General features: G+C 47.7%; 1 protein-coding gene across 4 annotated transcripts in view; it reads right to left on the bottom strand.

Moving 5' to 3' along the window:
• Positions 1–1,246: 1,246 nt before the first annotated feature.
• The window catches only part of LOC132836295 (calpain-11-like), a 100,384-nt gene continuing 76,836 nt past the window's right edge, over positions 1,247–24,794 (bottom strand). For all 4 annotated transcript variants that reach the window (XM_060855703.1, XM_060855711.1, XM_060855698.1 and 1 more), the window contains 4 exons: positions 22,109–22,187; positions 18,694–18,810; positions 6,413–6,468; positions 1,247–1,441 (listed from right to left, as the gene is read on the bottom strand). In XM_060855703.1, the coding sequence (XP_060711686.1) occupies positions 1,415–1,441; positions 6,413–6,468; positions 18,694–18,810; positions 22,109–22,187 (279 nt within the window). In that variant the 3' untranslated portion in view covers positions 1,247–1,414. The remainder of the gene's footprint in view (positions 1,442–6,412; positions 6,469–18,693; positions 18,811–22,108; positions 22,188–24,794) is intronic.

Genomic DNA, 24,794 nt, shown 5'->3' on the forward strand with positions numbered 1-24,794 from the left:
CTGTGGGACTGGGTGTTACAGTGGGTCACACACTGTCCTTTCCCCCCTGTGGGACTGGGTGGTCACACACTGTCCTTTCCCCCCCGGGACTGCGTGTTACAGTGGGTCACACACTGTCCTTTCCCCCCCGGGACTGAGTGTTACAGTGGGTCTCACACTGTCCTTTCCCCCCTGTGGGACTGGGTGTTACAGTGGGTCACACACTATCCTTTCCCCCCCGGGACTGGGTGTTACAGTGGGTCTCACACTGTCCTTTCCCCCCTGTGGTACTGTGTGTAACAGTGGGTCACATACTGTCCTTTCCCCTGTGATTTATCCGTTCTCTCTCCCCCACCACTCTATCCCTTTGGTTTAATCCATGTCTCCAGATGTTGGGTATTCCCGGTGAATTGACCGTCCTTGCCCACGGTGATGTGTGGAATGCTGCTGCTTGGTGTTGCCCTAACTGGCTCCGTTGGTGATGGCTGGGAGGAGCCAGTAGGTCTCTGACCGGTTTTGATGTGGTCCCTGGTGGGTTACTGGGAACACCACTCAGTTAGGGCCATGGGTCAGGTCCCGGCGAGTGGATTCTTCCAGATCGATGAAGCGAACGAGTGTTTTGGAGATTCCCTCTGGATGCAGCCGCTGTTCCCCATCCCTCAGCCATGTCCCTGTCCACGGGAGGGTCATGATCCACAGTTCCTCCAAATTATTCCAAGGAAACTTTGACCCATGGAGGGATACTCTCGACCGTTTGCTCTAAATCTTACCGTGACCTGGAGATGGTGCCGTGGGAACTTGGATTTGCCAAATTTGCCTCAGCTCCTCGATCGATCATAGGATTTCTCTTGACTCTGTTGTGTGTCAGTATTTCAATTTTATTTTGTTCATTCTATCTTCAAAAACAATTTGCCCACGATGGAAGAGTCCAAAACCAGAGGGCATAGGTGTAGGGTGAGAGGGGAAAGATATAAAAGAGACCTAAGGGACAACTTTTTCACACAGAGGGTGGTGCGTGTATGGAATGAGCTGCCAGAGGAAGTGGTGGAGGCTGGTACAATTGTAACATTTAAGAGGCATTTGGATGGGTATATGAATAGGAAGGGTTTGGAGGGATATGGGCCGGATGCTGGCAGGTGGGACTAGATTGGGTTGGGATATCTGGTCGGCATGTACAGTTGTATGACTCCATCTGCTCTGTGTCTCCAAGTATCGCCCCAGTTTGTGTGTTGTGTTAATGGGATGACATTCACTGGTCGAGCTCAGATGCTGTAAACACAGTTTTAATTCATATAGCAGCAGAAACCCTTTCCCCAGGTCACCCCCTTCACTCCCAGCCACTGGGGAGCTGCCGCCAGGACAGGACTCAGTCAAATCTCCTCGTGGTCTCTTGTAGCCTCCGGCCAGACCCACGGCATCAGCCCCCAGCTCCTGGTTACAAATACATGGTGAGTAGCATCCACTGTGAACAAGAATAGAGAGACTGTAGTGAGGACAGGGTCATTGAGACTGTACGAAGGACAGCGACAATGAGACTGTAGTGAGGACACCGATATTGAGACTGTAGTGAGGACAGTGGAAGTGAGGAATTGACACTGAGACTATATTGAGGACAGCAATACTGAGACTGTCGTGAGGACAGCGACAAGGAGACTGTACTGAAGATCGTGATATTGAGACTGTAGTGAGGACAGTGTCAATGAGACTGCAATGAGGACAGCGATATTGAGACTGTAGTGAGGACAGGGACAATGAGATTGTAGTGAGGACAGCGATATAGAGACGGTAGTTAGTACAGGGACAATGAGATTGTAGTGAGGACAGGGACAATGAGACTGTAGTGAGGCCAGCGACAATGAGACTGTAGTGAGGACAGTGATATTGAGACTGTAGCATGGACAGTGATATTGAGACTATACTGAGGTTAGCAACAATGAGACTGCAATGAGGACAGCGATATTGAGACTGTAGTGAGGACAGGGACAGTGAGACTGTAGTGAGGACAGGGACAATGAGACTGTAGTGAGGTCAGCGACAATGAGACTGTAGTGAGGACAGTGACAATGAGATTGTAGCGAGGAGAGTGATATTGAGACTGTAGTGGGGACAGGGACAATGAGACTGTAGTGAGGACAGCGTTATTGAGACTGCAATGAGGACAGCGATATTGAGACTGTAGTAAGGACAGGGAAAATGAGATTGTAGTGAGGACAATGACAATGAGATTGTAGTGAGGACAGCGATATTGAGACTGTAGTGAAGAAAGTGACAATGAGATTGTGGTGAGGACAGGGACTAAGAGATTGCAATGAGGACAGCGATATTGAGACTGTAGTGAGGACAGGGACAATAAGACTGTAGTGAGGACAGTGGCAATGTGATTGTAGTAAGGAGAGTGATATTGAGACTGTGGTGAGGACAGTGACAAAGAGACTGTATTGAGGACAGTGATATTGAGACTGTAATGAGGACAGGGAAAATGAGACTGTATCAAGAACAGTGATATTGAGACTGTAATGAGGACAGTGACAATGAGACTGTAGTGAGGGCAATGACAATGAGATTGTCGCGAGGACAGTGACAATGAGACTGTAGTGAGGACAGGGACAAAGAGACTGTAATGAGGACAGCGACAAGGAGACTGTAGTGGGGACAGTGACAATGAGACTGCAGTGAGGGCAGGGACAATGAGACTGTAGTGAGGACAGCGACAATTAGACTGTAGTGGGGACAGCGACAATGACACTGTAGTGGGGACAGCGACAATGAGACTGTAGTGAGGTCAGTTACACTAAGACTGTAATGAGGACAGCGATATTGAGACTGTAGTGAGGACAGGGACAATGAGACTGTAGTGAGGACAGCGACAATGAGACTGTAGCAAGAACAGTGATATTGAGACGGTAATGAGGACAGCGACAAGGAGACTGTAGTGGGGACAGCAACAATGAGACTGTAGTGGGGACAGTTACAATGAGACTGTAGTGGGGACAGTTACAATGAGACTAGTGACATCTGTGACACTAAGACTGTAGTGAGGACAGTGATATTACGACTCTAGTGAGGACAGTGATATTGACACTGGAACAACGACAGTGACAATGAGATTGTAGTGAGGACAGTGACAATGAGACTGTAGTGAGGACAGTGACAATGAGACTGTAGCGAGGACACAGATATTGAGACTGTAGTGAGGACAGTTACACTGAGACTGTAGTGAGGAATTGACACTGAGACTATAGTGAGGACAGCAATACTGAGACTGTAGTGAGAACAGCGACAATGAGACTGTACTGAGGATAGTGATACTGAGACTGGAGTGAGGACAATGACAATGAGACTGCAATGAGGACAGCGATATTGGGACTGTAGTGAGGACAGCAACAATGAGACTGTACCGAGGACAGCGATATTGCGACTGTAGTGAGGACAGGGACAACGAGAATTTAGTCAGGACAGCGATATTGAGACTGTAGTGGGGACAGCAACAATGAGACTGTAGTGGGGACAGTTACAATGAGACTGTAGTGGGGACAGTTACAATGAGACTAGTGACATCTGTGACACTAAGACTGTAGTGAGGACAGTGATATTACGACTCTAGTGAGGACAGTGATATTGACACTGGAACAACGACAGTGACAATGAGATTGTAGTGAGGACAGTGACAATGAGACTGTAGTGAGGACAGTGACAATGAGACTGTAGCGAGGACACAGATATTGAGACTGTAGTGAGGACAGTTACACTGAGACTGTAGTGAGGAATTGACACTGAGACTATAGTGAGGACAGCAATACTGAGACTGTAGTGAGAACAGCGACAATGAGACTGTACTGAGGATAGTGATACTGAGACTGGAGTGAGGACAATGACAATGAGACTGCAATGAGGACAGCGATATTGGGACTGTAGTGAGGACAGCAACAATGAGACTGTACCGAGGACAGCGATATTGCGACTGTAGTGAGGACAGGGACAACGAGAATTTAGTCAGGACAGCGATATTGCGACTGTAGTGAGGACAGGGACAACGAGAATTTAGTCAGGACAGCGATATTGAGACTGTAGTGAGGACAGCGACAATGAGACTGTAGTGAGGAATTGACACTGAGACTATAGTGAGGACAGCACTACTGAGACTGTAGTGAAGACAGCGACAAAGAGACTGTACTGAGGACAGCGATATTGAGACTGTAGGACGACAGTGACAATGAGACTGCAATGAGGACAGCGATATTGAAACTGTAGTGAGGACAGGGACAATGAGACTGCAAGAGGACAGCGATATTGAGGCTGTAGTGAGGACAGTGACAATGAGACTGTAGTGAGGACAGGGACAATGAGATTGTAGTGAGGACAGTGACAATGAGACTGTAGTGAGGTCAGGGACAATGAGACTGTAGTGAGGACAGTGACAATGAGACTGTAGTGGGGACAGGGACAAAGAGACTGTAATGAGGACAGCGATATTGAGACTGTAGTGAGGACAGGGACAATGAGACTGTAGTGAGGACAGTGACAATGAGATTGTAGCAGAGAGACTGATATTGAGACTGTGGTGAGGACAGTGACAATGAGACTGTAGGGAGGAGAAGGACAATGAGACTGTAAAGAGGACAGCAATATTGAGACTGTAGTGAGGACAGGGAAAATGAGACTGTAGTGAGGACAGGGACAATGAGACTGCAATGAGGACAGTGATATTGAGGCTGTAGTGAGGACAGTGACAATGAGACTGTAGCAAGGACAGTGATATTGAGACTGTAATGAGGACAGTGACAATGAGACTGTAGTGAGGACAGTGACAATGAGATTGTAGTGAGGAGAGTGATATTGAGACTGTAGTGAGGACAGTGACAATGAGACTGTAGTGAGGACAGGGACAAAGAGACTGTAATGAGGACAGCGATATTGAGACTGTAGTGAGGACAGGGACAAAGAGACTATAATGAGGACAGCGATATTGAGACTGCAATGAGGACAGTGACAATGAGACTGTAGTGAGGATAGTGACAATGAGATTGTAGCTAAGACAGCGATATTGAGACTGTAGTGAGGACAGGGACAATGAGACAGTAGCAAAGACAGTGATATTGAGACTGTACTGCGAACAGACTCCTTGAGACGGTAGTGAGGATACTGTCACTGAGACTACCCTCCAATTGGATCCCCATTACCGCCTCCAAGTGGATCCCCATTATCCCCCTCCAAGTGGATCCCCGTTATCCCCCTCCAATTGGATCCCCATTGCCCCCCTCCAATTGGATCCCCATTACCCCCCTCCAATTGGACCCCCATTGCCCCCCTCCAATTGGATCCCCATTGCCCCCCCTCCAATTGGATCCCCATTGGCCTCCTCCAATTGGATCCCCGTTACCCCCTCCAATTGGACCCCCATTGCCCCCCTCCAATTGGATCCCCATTACCCCCCTCCAATTGGATCCCCATTGCCCCCTCCAATTGGATCCCCATTACCCCCCTCCAATTGGATCCCCATTGCCCCCTCCAATTGGATCCCCATTACCCCCCTCCAATTGGATCCCCATTACCCCCCTCCAATTGGATCCCCATTGCCCCCTCCAATTGGATCCCCATTACCCCCCTCCAATTGGATCCCCATTACCCTCCTCCAATTGGATCCCCATTGCCCCCTCCAATTGGATCCCCATTACCCCCCTCCAATTGGATCCCCATTGCCCCCTCCAATTGGATCCCCATTGCCCCCTCCAATTGGATCCCCATTACCCCCCTCCAATTGGATCCCCATTGCCCCCTCCAATTGGATCCCCATTACCCCCCTCCAATTGGATCCCCATTGCCCCCTCCAATTGGATCCCCATTGCCCCCCTCCAATTGGATCCCCATTACCGCCTCCAAGTGGATCCCCATTATCGCCCTCCAAGTGGATCCCCGTTACCCCCCTCCAATTGGATCCCCGTTACCCCCCTCCAATTGGATCCCCATTGCCCCCCTCCAATTGGATCCCCATTAGCGCCTCCAAGTGGATCCCCGTTACCCCCCTCCAATTGGATCCCCGTTACCCCCCTTCAATTGGATCCCCATTGCCCCCCTCCAATTGGATCACCATTACCCCCTCCAATTGGATCCCCGTTACCCCCCTCCAATTGGATCCCCATTACCCCCCTCCAAGTGGATCCCCATTACCCCGTGCCCCCACCCAGTTTCCAAGGGATTGCAGCAAGTGGGAAGCTACCTCCATCACATCATTCCCAACACACAAACATTTGGAATAATGGGCCCCCACTTTCCACCATTCAGACCCTCCCTTCGGTCAGTGGGTTCACTCCAGCTCCTGGCCTGGATTCCGATATCCGGGGAATGTGTGGGAAAACGCCCTCCCGGGGAATTCGATGCCAAGTAGGAGGATCCCAATGTGTTGAGTAGGCTCCTCCCAGGAGCTATCCCTTACCTCTGCTTCAGTCAGGCAGAGCTCGGAGCCTCCCTTATTTAACCTGGAGTACATCTCTGTGAAAGGAAACAGCGTGCATTACTCCCACTGCCCTCCAACCACCGCTCCCAGCCTCTCATCAGGCCCAGGCCTGTGTTTGTGTGGGGTGACAGACCACTGCCGAGGTCAGAGCCAGCTCCTGGGGACTGGGACTGCGAAGGCAGATTGGCCGAGGAGCTGGATGGAGGCTCGAGTGGGAATAGGAACGCAGAGAGAGTTACTGGGAGGGCCAGGCTGGACCACACGCTGGGGGAGAGACAGGGGTAACGCGTGAGGGGTACTGGGGGAGATGTGGAGGGGAAGATGTGGGGGGGGAGATGTGGGGGGGGGAGATGTGGAGGGGGAGATGTGGGGTATGGAGATGTAGGGGTGAGATGTCAGAGGGAAATGTGGGGGCGGAGATGTAAGGGGGGTGTGGGGGGAGATGTGGGGGGGGGAGATGTGAGGGGGAGATGTGGGGGGGTATGTGGGGGGGTGATGTGGGGGGTGATGTGGGGTGGTGATGTGGGGTGAGATATGAGGAGGGGGCTGGGGTAGTCTGTGGGTTTGTCAGGGAGTTTAGATCAGAGTGGTGCTGGAATAGCACAGCAGGACAGACAGCATCTGAGGAGCAGGGAAATCGACATTTCGGGAAAACGCCTGTGTAAGGGAGGCTGTGGGTGTGTAAGGGGGCTGTGGGTGTGTAAGGGGGGCTGTGGGTGTGTAAGGGAGGCTGTGGATGTGTAAGGGAGGCCTGTGGGTGTGTAAGGGAGGCTGTGGGTGTGTAAGGGTGGCCTGTGGGTGTGTAAGGGAGGCTGTGGATGTGTAGGAGAGGCTGTGGGTGTGTAAGGGAGGCCTTTGGGTGTGTAAGGGAGGCTGTGATTGTGTAAGGAAGGTCTGTGGGTGTGTAAGGGAAGCCTGTGGGTGTGTAAGGGAGGCCTGTGAGTGTGTAAGGGAGGCTGAGGTTGTGTAAGGAAGGCCTGTGGGTGTGTAAGGGAGGCTGTGAGTGTGTAAGGGTGGCCTGTGAGTGTGTAAGGGAGGTCTGTGAGTGTGTACAGGAGGCCTGTGGGTGTGTAAGGAAGGCCTGTGGGTGTGTAAGGGTGGCTGTGGGTGTGTAAGGGAGGACTGTGTGTGTGTAAGGGAGGCCTGTGAGTGTGTGCAGGAGGCTGCAGGTGTGTAAGGGAGGCTTGTGGGTGTGTAAGGGAGGCTGTAGGTGTGTAAGGGCAGCCTGTGGGCATGTAAGGGTGGCCAGTGGGTTTGTAAGGGAGGATGTGGCTGTGTAAGGGCAGCCTGTGTGGGTGTGTAAGGGAGGCTGTGGGTGTGTAAGGGAGGCCTGTGGGTGTGTAAGGGCGGCTGTGGGTGTGTAAGGGAGGCTGTAGGTGTGTAATGGAGGCTGTGGTTGCGTAAGGGAGGCCTGTGCTGTGTAAGGGAGGTTGTGGGTGTGTAAGGGCAGCCTGTGCTGGTGTGTAAGGGAAGCCTGTGGGAGTGTAAGGGAGGCCTGTGGGTGTGTAAGGGAGGCTGTGTGTGTGTGTGTGTGTGTGTGTGTGTGTGTCTGTGTCTGTGTGTGTGTTGTGTGAGGGCGGCCTTTGGGTGTGTAAGGGAGGCCTGTGAGTGTGTGCAGGAGGCTGTAGGTGTGTAAGGGAGGCCTGTGGGTGTGTAAGGGAGGCTGTGGGTGTCTGTGTGTGTGTGTGTTGTGTGAGGGCGGCCTTTGGGTGTGTAAGGGTGGCCTGTGGGTGTGTAAGGATGGCCTGTGAATGTGTAAGGTCAACCTGTGAGTGTGTAAGGGAGGCTGTGGGTGTGCAAGGGAGGCTGTCGGTGTGTAAGGGAGGCCTGTGGCTGTGAAAGGGAGGCCTTTTTAACCCCATACCCATCCTTTATAACCCCATTACCTTCCTTTATAAAGGTAAGTTATAAAGGTAAGTAATGGGGTTATAAAGGAAGGTAATGGGGTTATAAAGGATGGTAATGGGGTTATAAAGGAAGGTAATGGGGTTATAAAGGATGGTAATGGGGTTATAAAGGATGGGTATGGGGTTATAAAGGAAGGTAATGGGGTTATAAAGGATGGTAATGGGGTTATAAAGGATGGGTATGGGGTTATAAAGGAAGGTAATGGGGTTATAAAGGATGGGTATGGGGTTATAAAGGAAGGTAATGGGGTTATAAAGGATGGGTATGGGGTTATAAAGGATGGGTATGGGGTTATAAAGGAAGGTAATGGGGTTATAAAGGATGGTAATGGGGTTATAAAGGAAGGTAATGGGGTTATAAAGGATGGTAATGGGGTTATAAAGGATGGGTATGGGGTTATAAAGGAAGGTAATGGGGTTATAAAGGATGGTAACGGGGTGATAAAGGAAGGTAACGGGGTTATAAAGGAAGGTAACGGGGTTATAAAGGATGGTAATGGGGTTATAAAGGAAGGTAACGGGGTTATAAAGGATGGTAATGGGGTTATAAAGGAAGGTAATGGGGTTATAAAGGATGGGTATGGGGTTATAAAGGATGGGTATGGGGTTATAAAGGAAGGTAATGGGGTTATAAAGGATGGTAATGGGGTTATAAAGGAAGGTAATGGGGTTATAAAGGATGGTAATGGGGTTATAAAGGATGGGTATGGGGTTATAAAGGAAGGTAATGGGGTTATAAAGGATGGTAATGGGGTTATAAAGGAAGGTAATGGGGTTATAAAGGATGGGTATGGGGTTATAAAGGATGGTAATGGGGTTATAAAGGATGGGTATGGGGTTATAAAGGATGGGTATGGGGTTATAAAGGAAGGTAATGGGGTTATAAAGGATGGTAATGGGGTTATAAAGGAAGGTAATGGGGTTATAAAGGATGGGTATGGGGTTATAAAGGATGGGTATGGGGTTATAAAGGAAGGTAATGGGGTTATAAAGGATGGTAATGGGGTTATAAAGGAAGGTAATGGGGTTATAAAGGATGGGTATGGGGTTATAAAGGATGGGTATGGGGTTATAAAGGATGGTAATGGGGTTATAAAGGATGGGTATGGGGTTATAAAGGATGGGTATGGGGTTATAAAGGAAGGTAATGGGGTTATAAAGGATGGTAATGGGGTTATAAAGGAAGGTAATGGGGTTATAAAGGATGGTAATGGGGTTATAAAGGATGGGTATGGGGTTATAAAGGAAGGTAATGGGGTTATAAAGGATGGTAATGGGGTTATAAAGGAAGGTAATGGGGTTATAAAGGATGGTAATGGGGTTATAAAGGATGGTAACGGGGTTATAAAGGATGGTAATGGGGTTATAAAGGAAGGTACTGGGGTTATAAAGGAAGGTAACGGGGTTATAAAGGATGGGTATGGGGTTATAAAGGATGGTAATGGGGTTATAAAGGAAGGTAATGGGGTTATAAAGGATGGTAATGGGGTTATAAAGGATGGTAACGGGGTTATAAAGGATGGTAATGGGGTTATAAAGGAAGGTACTGGGGTTATAAAGGAAGGTAACGGGGTTATAAAGGATGGGTATGGGGTTATAAAGGAAGGTAATGGGGTTATAAAGGAAGGTAACGGGGTTATAAAGGATGGTAATGGGGTTATAAAGGATGGTAATGGGGTTATAAAGGATGGGTATGGGGTTATAAAGGATGGTAATGGGGTTATAAAGGATGGTAATGGGGTTATAAAGGAAGGTAATGGGGTTATAAAGGATGGGTATGGGGTTATAAAGGAAGGTAACGGGGTTATAAAGGAAGGTAACGGGGTTATAAAGGATGGTAACGGGGTTATAAAGGAAGGTAACGGGGTTATAAAGGATGGTAATGGGGTTATAAAGGATGGGTATGGGGTTATAAAGGAAGGTAATGGGGTTATAAAGGATGGGTATGGGGTTATAAAGGATGGTAACGGGGTTATAAAGGATGGGTATGGGGTTATAAAGGAAGGTAATGGGGTTATAAAGGATGGTAATGGGGTTATAAAGGAAGGTAATGGGGTTATAAATATGGGTATGGGCTTATAAAAGATGGGTATGGGGTTATAAAGGAAGGTAACGGGGTTATAAAGGAAGGTAACGGGGTTATAAAGGATGGTAATGGGGTTATAAAGGATGGTAATGGGGTTATAAAGGAAGGTAACGGGGTTATAAAGGATGGGTATGGGGTTATAAAGGATGGTAATGGGGTTATAAAGGATGGGTATGGGGTTATAAAGGAAGGTAATGGGGTTATAAAGGAAGGTAATGGGGTTATAAAGGATGGGTATGGGGTTATAAAGGAAGGTAATGGGGTTATAAAGGATGGGTATGGGGTTATAAAGGAAGGTAATGGGGTTATAAAGGATGGTAATGGGGTTATAAAGGAAGGTAACGGGGTTATAAAGGATGGGTATGGGGTTATAAAGGAAGGTAATGGGGTTATAAAGGATGGTAATGGGGTTATAAAGGATGGGTATGGGGTTATAAAGGATGGTAATGGGGTTATAAAGGATGGGTATGGGGTTATAAAGGAAGGTAACGGGGTTATAAAGGATGGTAATGGGGTTATAAAGGATGGGTATGGGGTTATAAAGGATGGGTATGGGGTTATAAAGGATGGGTATGGGGTTATAAAGGAAGGTAATGGGGTTATAAAGGATGGGTATGGGGTTATAAAGGATGGGTATGGGGTTATAAAGGCAGGTAACGGGGTTATAAAGGAAGGTAATGGGGGTTATAAAGGATGGTAATGGGGTTATAAAGGAAGGTAATGGGGTTATAAAGGATGGGTATGGGGTTATAAAGGAAGGTAACAGGGTTATAAAGGAAGGTAACGGGGTTATAAAGGATGGGTATGGGGTTATAAAGGATGGGTATGGGGTTATAAAGGATGGTAATGGGGTTATAAAGGATGGTAATGGGGTTATAAAGGATGGGTATGGGGTTATAAAGGAAGGTAATGGGGTTATAAAGGATGGTAATGGGGTTATAAAGGATGGGTATGGGGTTATAAAGGATGGGTATGGGGTTATAAAGGATGGTAATGGGGTTATAAAGGAAGGTAATGGGGTTATAAAGGAAGGTAATGGGGTTATAAAGGATGGTAATGGGGTTATAAAGGAAGGTAATGGGGTTATAAAGGAAGGTAACGGGGTTATAAAGGATGGTAATGGGGTTATAAAGGATGGGTATGGGGTTATAAAGGAAGGTAATGGGGTTATAAAGGATGGTAATGGGGTTATAAAGGATGGGTATGGGGTTATAAAGGAAGGTAATGGGGTTATAAAGGATGGGTATGGGGTTATAAAGGATGGTAATGGGGTTATAAAGGATGGGTATGGGGTTATAAAGGATGGTAATGGGGTTATAAAGGAAGGTAACGGGGTTATAAAGGAAGGTAACGGGGTTATAAAGGACGGTAATGGGGTTATAAAGGAAGGTAACGGGGTTATAAAGGATGGTAATGGGGTTATAAAGGACGGTAATGGGGTTATAAAGGAAGGTAACGGGGTTATAAAGGATGGTAATGGGGTTATAAAGGATGGGTATGGGGTTATAAAGGACGGTAATGGGGTTATAAAAGAAGGTAATGGGGTTATAAAGGATGGGTATGGGGTTATAAAGGATGGTAATGGGGTTATAAAGGATGGTAATGGGGTTATAAAGGATGGGTATGGGGTTATAAAGGATGGGTATGGGGTTATAAAGGATGGTAATGGGGTTATAAAGGAAGGTAATGGGGTTATAAAGGATGGGTATGGGGTTATAAAGGAAGGTAATGGGGTTATAAAGGATGGTAATGGGGTTATAAAGGAAGGTAATGGGGTTATAAAGGATGGGTATGGGGTTATAAAGGAAGGTAATGGGGTTATAAAGGATGGGTATGGGGTTATAAAGGAAGGTAATGGGGTTATAAAGGATGGTAATGGGGTTATAAAGGATGGGTATGGGGTTATAAAGGAAGGTAATGGGGTTATAAAGGATGGGTATGGGGTTATAAAGGATGGTAATGGGGTTATAAAGGATGGTAATGGGGTTATAAAGGAAGGTAATGGGGTTATAAAGGATGGTAATGGGGTTATAAAGGACGGTAATGGGGTTATAAAGGAAGGTAATGGGGTTATAAAGGATGGGTATGGGGTTATAAAGGAAGGTAATGGGGTTATAAAGGACGGTAATGGGGTTATAAAGGAAGGTAACGGGGTTATAAAGGATGGTAATGGGGTTATAAAGGACGGTAATGGGGTTATAAAGGAAGGTAATGGGGTTATAAAGGATGGGTATGGGGTTATAAAGGAAGGTAACGGGGTTATAAAGGATGGTAATGGGGTTATAAAGGAAGGTAATGGGGTTATAAAGGATGGGTATGGGGTTATAAAGGATGGTAACGGGGTTATAAAGGATGGTAATGGGGTTATAAAGGATGGTAATGGGGTTATAAAGGAAGGTAACGGGGTTATAAAGGATGGTAATGGGGTTATAAAGGATGGGTATGGGGTTATAAAGGATGGTAATGGGGTTATAAAGGATGGGTATGGGGTTATAAAGGATGGGTATGGGGTTATAAAGGAAGGTAACGGGGTTATAAAGGATGGTAATGGGGTTATAAAGGATGGTAATGGGGTTATAAAGGAAGGTAACGGGGTTATAAAGGATGGTAATGGGGTTATAAAGGATGGTAATGGGGTTATAAAGGAAGGTAACGGGGTTATAAAGGATGGTAATGGGGTTATAAAGGATGGGTATGGGGTTATAAAGGATGGGTATGGGGTTATAAAGGAAGGTAATGGGGTTATAAAGGAAGGTAATGGGGTTATAAAGGATGGGTATGGGGTTATAAAGGAAGGTAATGGGGTTATAAAGGAAGGTAACGGGGTTATAAAGGAAGGTAACGGGGTTATAAAGGACGGTAATGGGGTTATAAAGGAAGGTAACGGGGTTATAAAGGAAGGTAACGGGGTTATAAAGGACGGTAATGGGGTTATAAAGGAAGGTAACGGGGTTATAAAGGATGGTAATGGGGTTATAAAGGACGGTAATGGGGTTATAAAGGAAGGTAATGGGGTTATAAAGGATGGGTATGGGGTTATAAAGGATGGTAATGGGGTTATAAAGGATGGGTATGGGGTTATAAAGGAAGGTAACGGGGTTATAAAGGACGGTAATGGGGTTATAAAGGAAGGTAACGGGGTTATAAAGGATGGTAATGGGGTTATAAAGGATGGTAATGGGGTTATAAAGGAAGGTAATGGGGTTATAAAGGATGGGTATGGGGTTATAAAGGATGGGTATGGGGTTATAAAGGACGGTAATGGGGTTATAAAGGATGGTAATGGGGTTATAAAGGATGGTAATGGGGTTATAAAGGATGGGTATGGGGTTATAAAGGATGGTAATGGGGTTATAAAGGATGGTAATGGGGTTATAAAGGATGGTAATGGGGTTATAAAGGAAGATTTCAGTAAAACAGTACAATACGACCAGATCACTCAATGAATTTCTGGAATCTACTTGTTACAGTTTTCTCAACTAATTCCCGTTCAAAACTCACAAGGGAGTAACTGAAGCCGTGATATGATTTAGAGGAAAGAGCCACCTACTTATTGCATTTACATAGCACCCTTTATCTGGCAACGTCTTCCCAAGATCATTAACAAGGTTTGACCCCAAGCTACACCGGGGGAAACTGGATTGTGTGGTCAAATGTTTGACTAAAAGGTAGGTTTTACAGAGTGTCTTTCAGGAGGAGAGTGGGGTGGCACCGTACAGGGGTGGGAGAGAGCAGATTCCCGAGGGTACAGTTCCAACAGGCCAAGGGTGGAGCTACTGAAACTGGGGGGAGTGCAGGAGGTCTCAGTGGATTGCTGGGTTTAGGGAGATCACAGAGGTCAGGAACTGCAATCGATAGTGAAACAAAATAATCAAAGGAATATGAAGCCAAACCAACAGCAAAATATTTTGAGTAATATATGGAGAGTCAGGAAGTGGTTCAGAAAGGAATGAGTCTGTTCAAGGGAAGTGTGGACCCGCCTGGTCTCCTCCCGATAATGGAAATCCCTCAGCTCACTCTCCCTGTCAATCTCCTCGACTCCCCACTTCCTCATCAGGTCACACAGCACGGGAACAGGCCCTTCAGCCCACCGTCTCTGTGCTGACTATCAAACATCTGACTGCACCGATCCCATTTACCTGCACTTGGTCCCCGGCCTACAATGCCAGGCTTTGGAAATGCTCCCCCAGGTGCTTTTCCAATGTTGTGAGGAGATCCTGCCTGCACCACCCTCTCAGGCAGCCCCTTCCATCTTCCAACCAGCCTCTGGGTGAAAATACCTTCCCTCCCGCCTGAACCACTGACTCCTCACTCTGGGCTCAGACATGTCTGCCAATGGGGAAAATGTTCTCATGGTCTACCCTGTCTATACCTCTCATCATGCTGTATCAGATCCCCCACTCCCAGCCCCCTCTACTCCAGGGAGAGCAATCCCAGTCTGTCCCAGTCTAGTCCCTCCTCATAGCAGAGACTTTCCATCCCTGGGAACATCCTGGGGAATCTCCTCCTTCTGATAGTGTGGTGACCGGAACTGCACTCAGTGTTCCATGTGCGGCCTAACCAATGTTATATGAAGGTGTAACGAGACTTCCTTGTTCCTATATTGTCCACCCCAACTAATGATGGCAGCCATCCCATATGCCTCCTTCTCCACCCTGTCTCACTATACTAACACCCTCAGGGATCTATAGATTGAACACCAAGGTCCCTTTGTCCCTCAGTCCACCTTAGGGACCGACCATTCATTGTGTGTGTCCTTCCCTTATTAAACCTCCCACAATGCATCAGCTCATTATCGGGATTAAATTCCATCTGCCATTGCTCTGCCCAGTTTACCAGTTGACCACCATCAGACTGCAGTCCCCCTTCCACTGACACCCTCATCCTGCCTGGTTGAACTGGTCCTCACCTGCAACAACTTCTCCTTCCAATCTTCCCATTTCCTCCAGTTCAAAGGGGTAGCCATTGGGCACCCACGTGGGCCCCAGCTATGCCCTGCCTCTTGCTCTGGTATATGGAACAGTCCATCTCCCACAGCTCCACCGACACCACCTTCCACCTCTTCCTCCACTACATCGATGACTGGATCAGCACCACCTCGTGCTCCCACGAGGAGGTTGAGCAGTTCATCTACTTCACCAACACCTTCCACCCTGACCTCAAGATCACCTGGGCCATCTCGGACACCTCCCTCCCCTTCCCAGCCCTCTCCGTTGCCTGCGGCTGCGTTTCCCTGCTGCTTTAGCTGCCTTCCTTGAACTATCGAATGCAGTAGATGGAGGAGACGAGGTTAGACAGGCTGCAGAACCATGGGGCCAGATGTTGCAGCCCACTGTATGGCCGCCACCCGCAGAGAAGGGGGAGCAGCTCGAACTGTGTCAGGCTGATGGTTAGGCCCTTGATCTGGGGACAGGTCCTACTCCAGGCCCCTTCTCTGTAACACCAGCAACCAGGGATGAGACCTGGGCAGTTCGGGGTGGACTTACCCCAGCTGAGGCGAGCTGAGGGTTTGATATCGATCAGCATAAACCTTTGTAACCTGCTCCTTTCCATCAAGCTCATATGGCCTTATTGTGCTTCAATAATTGCTTTATTAATCATAACCATAAGACACAGGAGTAGAATGAGATTATTCAGCCTATTGAGTCTCCTCCACCATTCAATCCTGGCTGTTTAGTTTCTCAATCCCGGCTGTTTAGTTTCTCAATCCCATTCTCTTTCCTCCTCCCTGTGACCCTTTACTAATCAGGAACCTGTCTGTCTCTGTCTTAAACACACTCTCTGACCCGGCCTCCACAGCTCTCTCTGTGGCAGTGAGTTCCACAGCATCACCAGTCTCTGGCTGAAGGAAACCCTCCTCCATTCAGTTCGAAAACTGAGACGAGCCTTTTATTGAGGCTCAGGTCCTAGTCTCTCCTACTCATGGCAACATCTCCTCCATGTCCAGTCTGCCCAGGCCTGTTAGTATCCTGTAGGTTTCCATCAGATCCCCCTCATCCTGCTAAGCCCCACCGAGTACAGACCAAGCATCCTCAACCACTCCTCATATGTAAAAAATGAGGTCTGCAGATGCTGGAGATCACAGCTGCAAATGTGTTGCTGGTCAAAGCACAGAAGGCCAGGCAGCATCTCAGGAATAGAGAATTCGACGTTTCGAGCATAAGCCCTGATGAAGGGCTTATGCTCGAAACGTCGAATTCTCTATTCCTGAGATGCTGCCTGGCCTTCTGTGCTTTGACCAGCAACACATTTGCAGCACTCCTCATATGACCCAGCCATAGAGTCATAGAGATGTACAGCACGGAAACAGACCCTTCGGTCCAACCCGTCCATGCTGTCCAACTATCCCAACCCCAATCTACTCCCACCTGCCAGCACCTGGCCCATACCCCTCCAAACCCTTCCTATTCATAAACCCATCCAGATGCCTCTTAAATGTTGCAATTGTACCAGCCTCCACCACTTCCTCTGGCAGCTCATTCCATACACATACCACCCTCTGCCGTGGTAGATTCGAACCCGTCGCCCCAGAACATTAACCTGGAGTCCTGGATTAACAGTCCGATGATATATTAGCATCACACTATCAGCTTCTTTATTGATAATCTCATGAGTGGAGCATGTGCATGGAGACATTGTTCCATTAATCTGCTCAGACATGCTACAATTCACCTGGACCGCAGGTGAAATGGTGAGGCACGTGACCACAGTTGGTGCAGAAAATAGCAAGTGGTTTGGTTGGAAGAGTGAGGGTACAGAGGCAAGATGCATGCTAAAAGGTACAATCTTAACGCAGAGTCCTGGGAATGTTCTGGAAAACTAGAGTACAGACGTTCTGCTGAGGCTCTGGTTGGATCACATTTGGAATATTGTGAGCAGTTTTAGATTAGATTAGATTACTTACAATGTGGAAACAGGCCCTTCGGCCCAACAAGTCCACACTGACCCACCGAAGCATAACCCACCCAGACCCATTCTCCTACGTTTACCCCTTAACCTAACACTACGGGCAATTTAGCATGGCTAATTCCCCTAACCTGCACATTTTTGGACTGTGGGAGGAAACCGGAGCACCCGGAGGAAACCCACGCAGACACAGGGAGAACGTGCAAACTCCACACAGTCAGTTGCCTGTGAACCCGGGTCTCTGGCGCTGTGAGGCAGCAGTGCTAACCACTGAGCCACCGTGCCACCCTGTATCTAGGGAAGTATCTATTGTCGGAGGGGATCCAATATAGCTTTATAAGAATAATCCCAGGAAAGAAGGAATCCCGGGAATCATGAGGGGCATGGATAGGATAAATAGGCAAAGTCTTTTCCTTGGAGTGGGGAGTCCAAAACTAGAGGGCATAGGTTTAGGATGAGAGAGGAAAGATATAAAAGAGACCTAAGGGGTAATTTTTTCACACAGAGGGTGGTACGTGTATGGAATGAGCTGCCAGAGGAAGTGGTGGAGGCTGGTACAATTTAAAAGGTATCTGGATGGGTATATGAATAGGTTTAGGGGGAAATGCTGACAAAGGGGACTAGATTAGTTTGGGATATCCGGTCAGCATGGACGAGTTGGACCGAAGGGTCTGTTTCTTTGCTGTACATCTCTATGACTCTGTAAGTAGCCTTGCAATATGGATTGGCTGGGAGTCGGGAGACAGACAACGGACTGTGGACTGGCTGGATGTGACAAGTAGGGTTCCCAGGAAATCAGGAAGGACTCCTTCACTTGGTGTCTCCCCATAAAATGATCTGGATGCTCTCAGCATGGAGAGTTCAAATCCCAACGCTGTCAGGCCTCAGTTACAGGATGGAGTCTGACTTGGAGCATTCTCTAAAGGACATTAAAACAGAGCGACAGCAATACAGGACGAACTAAACCTTCCAGAGACGGGGAACGTCGGCTCTGAGGACAGGTGGATAATGCTGGGATTGTCCTTCATTGAGGCGAGAAGGTGAACAGAAAATTGAAGAGGGGTTCTCCAAATTTGGTCGAGCTGACAGAGAAACCACTTTGCATTTGTCAAAGAGTCAGATCTAAGATACATGACATGGAGAGAAACATTTAGTCAGCGAGTTATGGTCTGGAATTCCCCAAACAGGAGGAGTGATGGACCAAGAGCCATTCTTTCAGCTGGATAAATGCCTGTAAATGAGGAACGTTACCAGGACCCTGGGCTAGGAGCGGTGAGTGGCCCTTGTTCCAAGGAGACAATGTACTGAACAGTGTCCATTTCCCCTCCTCCCCATCTCTGCGATGACTGAGAACCACTTACTGGTTGTAAACTCCACACGGAGGAAGCAGTTGACGAAACTGTCCAAACTGATCCTTCCTGATGAGTCACCGTACCTCAGAGTCATGAGACTGAGGGCAGAGTTAGTCACTGTAAATCCTTCAAGACACAACAGAAAAAACATCCAGAGAGTAACAGGGAGAAAAAAAAGAACAGCAGTTACTGTGAGACCCTGTAAATGTCATCAACGCAACGTCAGTGTTTGCAACTTATTTTCAGTACATTTCATGTTGATTGAGACGAAGGAAGGTTATGTCAATGTAACAGTCACCATGGTGAACACCCAGAATTCCTGAAATGGGTACAACACTGGTTAGATGCTTCAAGTCCCACTATACCATCCAGTCAGTTATTCTCAGGACAGGTACACACAGGCGCGATTCAGAACAGGACTCCCATTGTCCTATCAAACGCCCATCAGACAGATTCATAGAGGTTTATAAAATCATGAGGGGCATGGATAGGGTAAATAGTCACCGTCTTTTCCCTGGGATGGGGGAGTCCAAAACTAGAGGGCATATGATTAAGGTGAGAGGGGAAATATTTAAAAGAGACCTGAGGGAAAAACTATCACACAAAGGATGGTGTGTGTATAGAATGAGCTGCCAGAGGAAGTGGTAGAGGTTGGTATAATTACAACATTTAAAAGGATGGGTAGGAAGGTTTTGGAGGGAAATGCTGACAAATGGGACGATTTAGACTGAACAATCTGTTTCTGTGCTGTACATCTCTATGACTCTTGGTATAACACAGATTAAATACTTGGTAAATCACCCCACTTTACAGTGTGATATCAAATACTCTCGAGCCTATAGGTTAGACACAGAGTAAAGTTCTCAGTGCTGTATTCTAATAACAGCACTAGGGCGAGTAAAGTGTGGGTTAAGTGCAAAGTAAAGCTCCCACTACACATCAGATACAGTCCATGCAGATTCAACATGGAATTAGGCAAATAAATCTCATATTGCATTGTGTGTGATTTACTTATCTTTGAAGATAATTTATTGTGGGATGTTTTTAGATTTTGAACCAGTGACATATGGGTTTTCTGTGACTGAAGGGATTTACTTGTAAGTATTTCTGTAGGAATGGAGATTTCTTTTGAAACACAGTATCAGAAAGAGACTTCCTGTAAAGATTTGATTGCAATGGGAGAGTTTACAATTATACAAGGTAAACAGTATAGTGCATTGCGCTTTCAGGTGAAAGAATCTCAAATTGCTTTTGAGTTTAGGGTAACACCATATCTTTAAATAATTGCTTTCAAAAGTCTTAGTTGAAACTGTACATGCAAAAATGTTCATCCTGAGAAAGGGAGGTAGTTTAGGACTAATAACATAGAGATTACTTCAGTGTCGTTTTAAATGTTCCAGACCAGAAGTGTTTGGTCAAAAACCCAAATAGGGCTATTTGATGCGGAGAAAGTCTAAGCTCAGATGTATGAAGGTTGCAGGAAGAGTCTATCAGGATCTCAGAATGGGCATTAAAGTCACCATTAAAGTAAGCGCCATAAATGTGAAATCGAAGGAAACTTTTTCTGGTATAAGGATTGTAAAGGAGCATCTTGGGCATTAATGACTTTTTTTTAACCATGTGTTTCAAACTCTTTAATTTGTGTTGTGAGTAAGTAACTTGGTTTATTCTATTTTATCTTCATTTCTTTTCCATAATAAACTTATCTTTCATTTTAAACCCAAATCTGCATTGACCTGCAGAATACTCTCACAGCAAGTACAACACGAGTTAGACGCACAAGTATATCCCTGCTCCACTGTTACATCAATTACTCCCAGGACAGGTACACCATGGGGTTAGATCCAGTGTAATGCTCCCTCTGCACTGCCCCCAGTGAGTATCCCAGGACAGGTACACCATGGGGATTGATCCAGTGTAATGCTCCCTCTGCACTGTCCCCAGTGAGTACTTCCAGGACAGGTACACCATGGGGTTAGATCCAGTGTAATGCTCCCTCTGCACTGTCCCCAGTGAGTACTCCCAGGACAGGTACACCATGGGGTTAGATCCAGTGTAATGCTCCCTCTGCACTGTCCCCAGTGAGTACTCCCAGGACAGGTACACCATGGGGATTGATCCAGTGTAATGCTCCCTCTGCACTGTCCCCAGTGAGTACTCCCAGGACAGGTACACCATGGGGTTAGATCCAGTGTAATGTTTATTGTAAAACTGAGAGCTGAGGAATTGTTTCTAACTCTCCAGTTGGGAATGGAGCAATGACACAGGCAGGTACACAACACGGGAATGGTGTACCAACAGCAGACTGCAGGCCAGGAACAGGGAGAAAGCCATCGCCCCTAATGACAGCGGGTACTCTGGGAACCCATATCACAAACTCAAACCAACGTCTTCAAAAAGCCTCATGGAAACATCATTGATAAATGGGAACTGATACAGTGCAAGTTAGATACAGAGTCAAGCTCTCTCCTCAGTGTCCCATCTAACACTCCCAGCGCAGATACACTGTGGGGTTAGATACAGAGTCAAGCTCTCTCCTCAGTGTCCCATCTAACACTCCCAGCGCAGATACACTGTGGGGTTAGATACAGAGTCACACTCCCTCTACAATGTCTCATCTAACACTCCCTGTGCAGATACACCGTGAGGTTAGATATAGTGTCAAACTCCCTCTACAGTGTCCCATCTAACACTCCCAGCGCAGGTACACAATGGAGTTCGATAGAGTCAAGCTCCCTCTACAATGTCTCATCTAACACTCCCAGCACAGATACACCGTGAGGTTAGATACAGTGTCAAGCTCTCTCTACAGTATCCTGTCTAATACTCCGAGCGCAGATACATCATGGGGTTAGATACAGTGTCAAGCTCTCTCTCCAGTCTCCCATCTAACACTCCCAGCGCATATACACTGTGGAGTTACATACAGAGTCAAGCACTCTCTACAGTGTCCCATCTAACACTGCCAGCACAGAAAAACCATGGAGTTACATACAGAGTCAAACTCCCTCTACAATGTCCCATCTAACACTCCCAGCACAGATACATCGTGGGGTTAGATACAGAATTAAGCTCTCTCTACAGTATCCTGTCTAACACTCCGAGCGCAGATACACTGTGGGGTTAGATACAGTGGATGCTGCCTGACCTGCTGCGCTTTTCCAGCAACACATCTTTCAGGTTAGATACAGTGTCAAGCTCTCCCTGTACAGTCTCCCATCTAACACTCCCAGTGCAGATACACCGTGGGGTTAGATACAGAGTCAAGCTCTCTCTCTGCACTGTTCTATGAGACGTGGTAATTATTCTCACATTCTCACTGGTGAAAAATTGAGCTCTTCACAGGCCACGACCATCACCCTCCTGCCCTCTGAGCCAATCCGAATGGCCTCAATGGTGGCTGGGGGGTGGGGATGGAACATACCTACTTCCTGTAGCCTTTCGGAGAGTTGGGCTGGATTCAGCCGTCCCATTCCATCCAGGTCACTCTTCTGGAAGAGTTCCTAACACACAGACAGAGAGAGAGGGACACACAGAATGAGCTTTTGAAATCACCAAGCTCTCACTATCCTGGTAATAAGGCCTTGTTTGTTCAAGGGTCATCCTTCCCTCCTCCCAGCACCCCCTGGGATACATTCCTCCCCTTCTCCCTCATCGACTCCTTCATCAAACCAACGACCCGCAGTCTATCCTCACCCATCCCAACGTGATCACTGCTCGCTGGAGCCTGGGCCAGTCAGCATGGGGATGCTCAACCTGTCGAAACTGGCACGAACAACAGACATCGGGCCTAGGGCAGGTCCCCAGAGCCTGAGCAATGTGGGAAGCTCACCATTTGTCCGAGTTGTCAAAGGATACGATTGGCATTGTTGTCAACTCAGCTCCATGACATCTCCGCAGCAATTCCTCAGGAATGTGGTGCTGGAAAAACAAGGCAGGTCAGGCAGCATCCGAGGGGCAGGATAGTCATCGTTTCGGGCATAAGGCCTTCATCAGGAATGTGGGGAGGACCCAAGGGGGCTTCGAGTGGGATTGGGGGGTGGGGATGGTAGCTGAGAGTACGATAGGTCGATGCTAGTGGGGGGGGTGCGGGGTGATGGCGATAGGTCGGAGAGGAGGGTGGAGTGGATAGGTGGGAAGGAAGATGGACAGGTAGGACAGATCGTGAGGGTGGTGCTGGGTTGGAGGGTTGCATCTAGGGTGAGGTGGGGGAAGGGGAAATGAGGAAACTGCTGAGGCCATGTGGTTGGAGGTTCCCAAGGTGGATGATGAGGTGTTCTTCCTCCAGGCGTCAGGTGGTTAGGGTTTGGCGATGGAGGAGGCCCGGGACTTGCATGTCCTTGGTGGGGTGGGAGGGGGAGTTGAAGTGTTCGGCCACGGGGCGTTGGGGTTGGTTAGTGCCTGTGTCCTGGCCACATTCCTGATGAAGGGCGTCTGCCCAAAACGTCGGTGTTTCCTGCTCCTTGGATGCTGCCTGACCTGCTGCGCTTTTCCAGCACCACACACTCTTCGACTATGATCGCCAGCATCTGCAGTCCTCACCTCCTCAGGATACTGTCATGGCATTGTAACATTGTACCGTACGAATGAGGCCCTTCAGCCCATTAAGACAGCACTCAAATCTCAATCTGCGCCAGTCCCACCTCCTAGTACGGCCTTAGATGTTACCACATTTCCAGTGCTCATCCACATTCTTTTGAAAGGTTGTGATGTTTCCCGTCTCAAACTGCCCCCACCCCCGCCCCATGGCAGTGCATTCCCAACTCCCATCATTCTCTGAGTGAAAAGCCCTTTCCTCAAATCCACTCTCAGCCATCCTGCATCTCACGATAAAATCCTGCTCCCTCGTTATTTAGCTTCAACTAAATGGAACGGTGGCTTTCACACTGTCCATGTCCCTCGATCTTATTCAAGACTCCTTCCTCAACTCTAATAAAAACAACCCGAGCTTCTCTGGCCTCTCTCCATCGCTGAAATGCTCCATCCCAGGCCAGCGTCCTGGTGAGTCTCCTCCACGCACCCCCTCCAGTCCTTCCTACAGCGCGGTGACCAGAACAACACACACTGCTCCAGCTGGGGCCTCACTAACTCCAACAATAACCTCCCTGCTCGGATAATCTACACCGTGAGTGATAAAGGTAAGCATCCCGTATGTCTCTCTATTATTCCGTTCTGCCGCCTTCAGGGATCTGTGGACAAGCAGTATTCCTCTAAGCTTCCTGGTGTCTTGCCATTCATCGAGTCCTCCCTGTTCCTTCTTCCAAAGTACATCATCCTCACATTTATCAGCGTTAAATTCTATCAGCCACTGACCTACCCATCTGACCACTCCGTTTATATCTTCTGAGTATCGAACCCTTGTCTCCTCATCATTAACCACCCAGCCAATCTTTGTGTCATCCGCAAACTTGTGTACCAACCTTTCACAATCTCATCTCCAGTGTTTGTGAATATTACAAATAATAAGGACCAAAGCAATCATTCCTGCACATTGGGCTCCAGTCTCTCCAACAGACTTCTACCACCATCCGCTGACTCCCATCGCCACCCAAGTGTGGATCCACCTGTCCAGTTGCCATGAGATTTTATCCTCTTTATCAGTCTCCTATATGGGACCTTGTCAAATACATATAAACTACATCAACTACGCTCCCCCCGTTGACACACTCGGTCACCTTCTCAAAACGTTCAATCATATTCATGTGGGCAGCACGGTGGTAAGGTGGTTAGCACTGCTGCCTCACAGCGCCAGAGACCTGGGTTCAATTCCCGCCTCAGTCTGTGGGGAGTTTGCACATTCTCCCCGTGTCTGTGTGGAGTTTGCACATTCTCCCTGTATCTGTGTGGAGTTTGCACATTCTCCCCATGTCTGTGTGGATTTCCTCCGGGTGCTCCGGTTTCCTCTAAAGATGTACAGGTCAGGTGAATTGGCCGTGCTAAATTGCCCGTAGTGTTAAGTGAAGGGGCAAATGTAGGGGAATGGGTCTGGGTGGGTCGGTATGGACCTGCTGGGCCGAAGGGCCTGTTTCCACACTGTGAGTAATCTAAGTAAATGCTTTTTTCGGCAAAGCCACACTGACGATCCCTGATCACACCTTGCCTCTCGAACT

Source organism: Hemiscyllium ocellatum, chromosome 3, assembly GCF_020745735.1.
Source record: "Hemiscyllium ocellatum isolate sHemOce1 chromosome 3, sHemOce1.pat.X.cur, whole genome shotgun sequence".
Lineage (NCBI taxonomy): Eukaryota > Metazoa > Chordata > Chondrichthyes > Orectolobiformes > Hemiscylliidae > Hemiscyllium > Hemiscyllium ocellatum.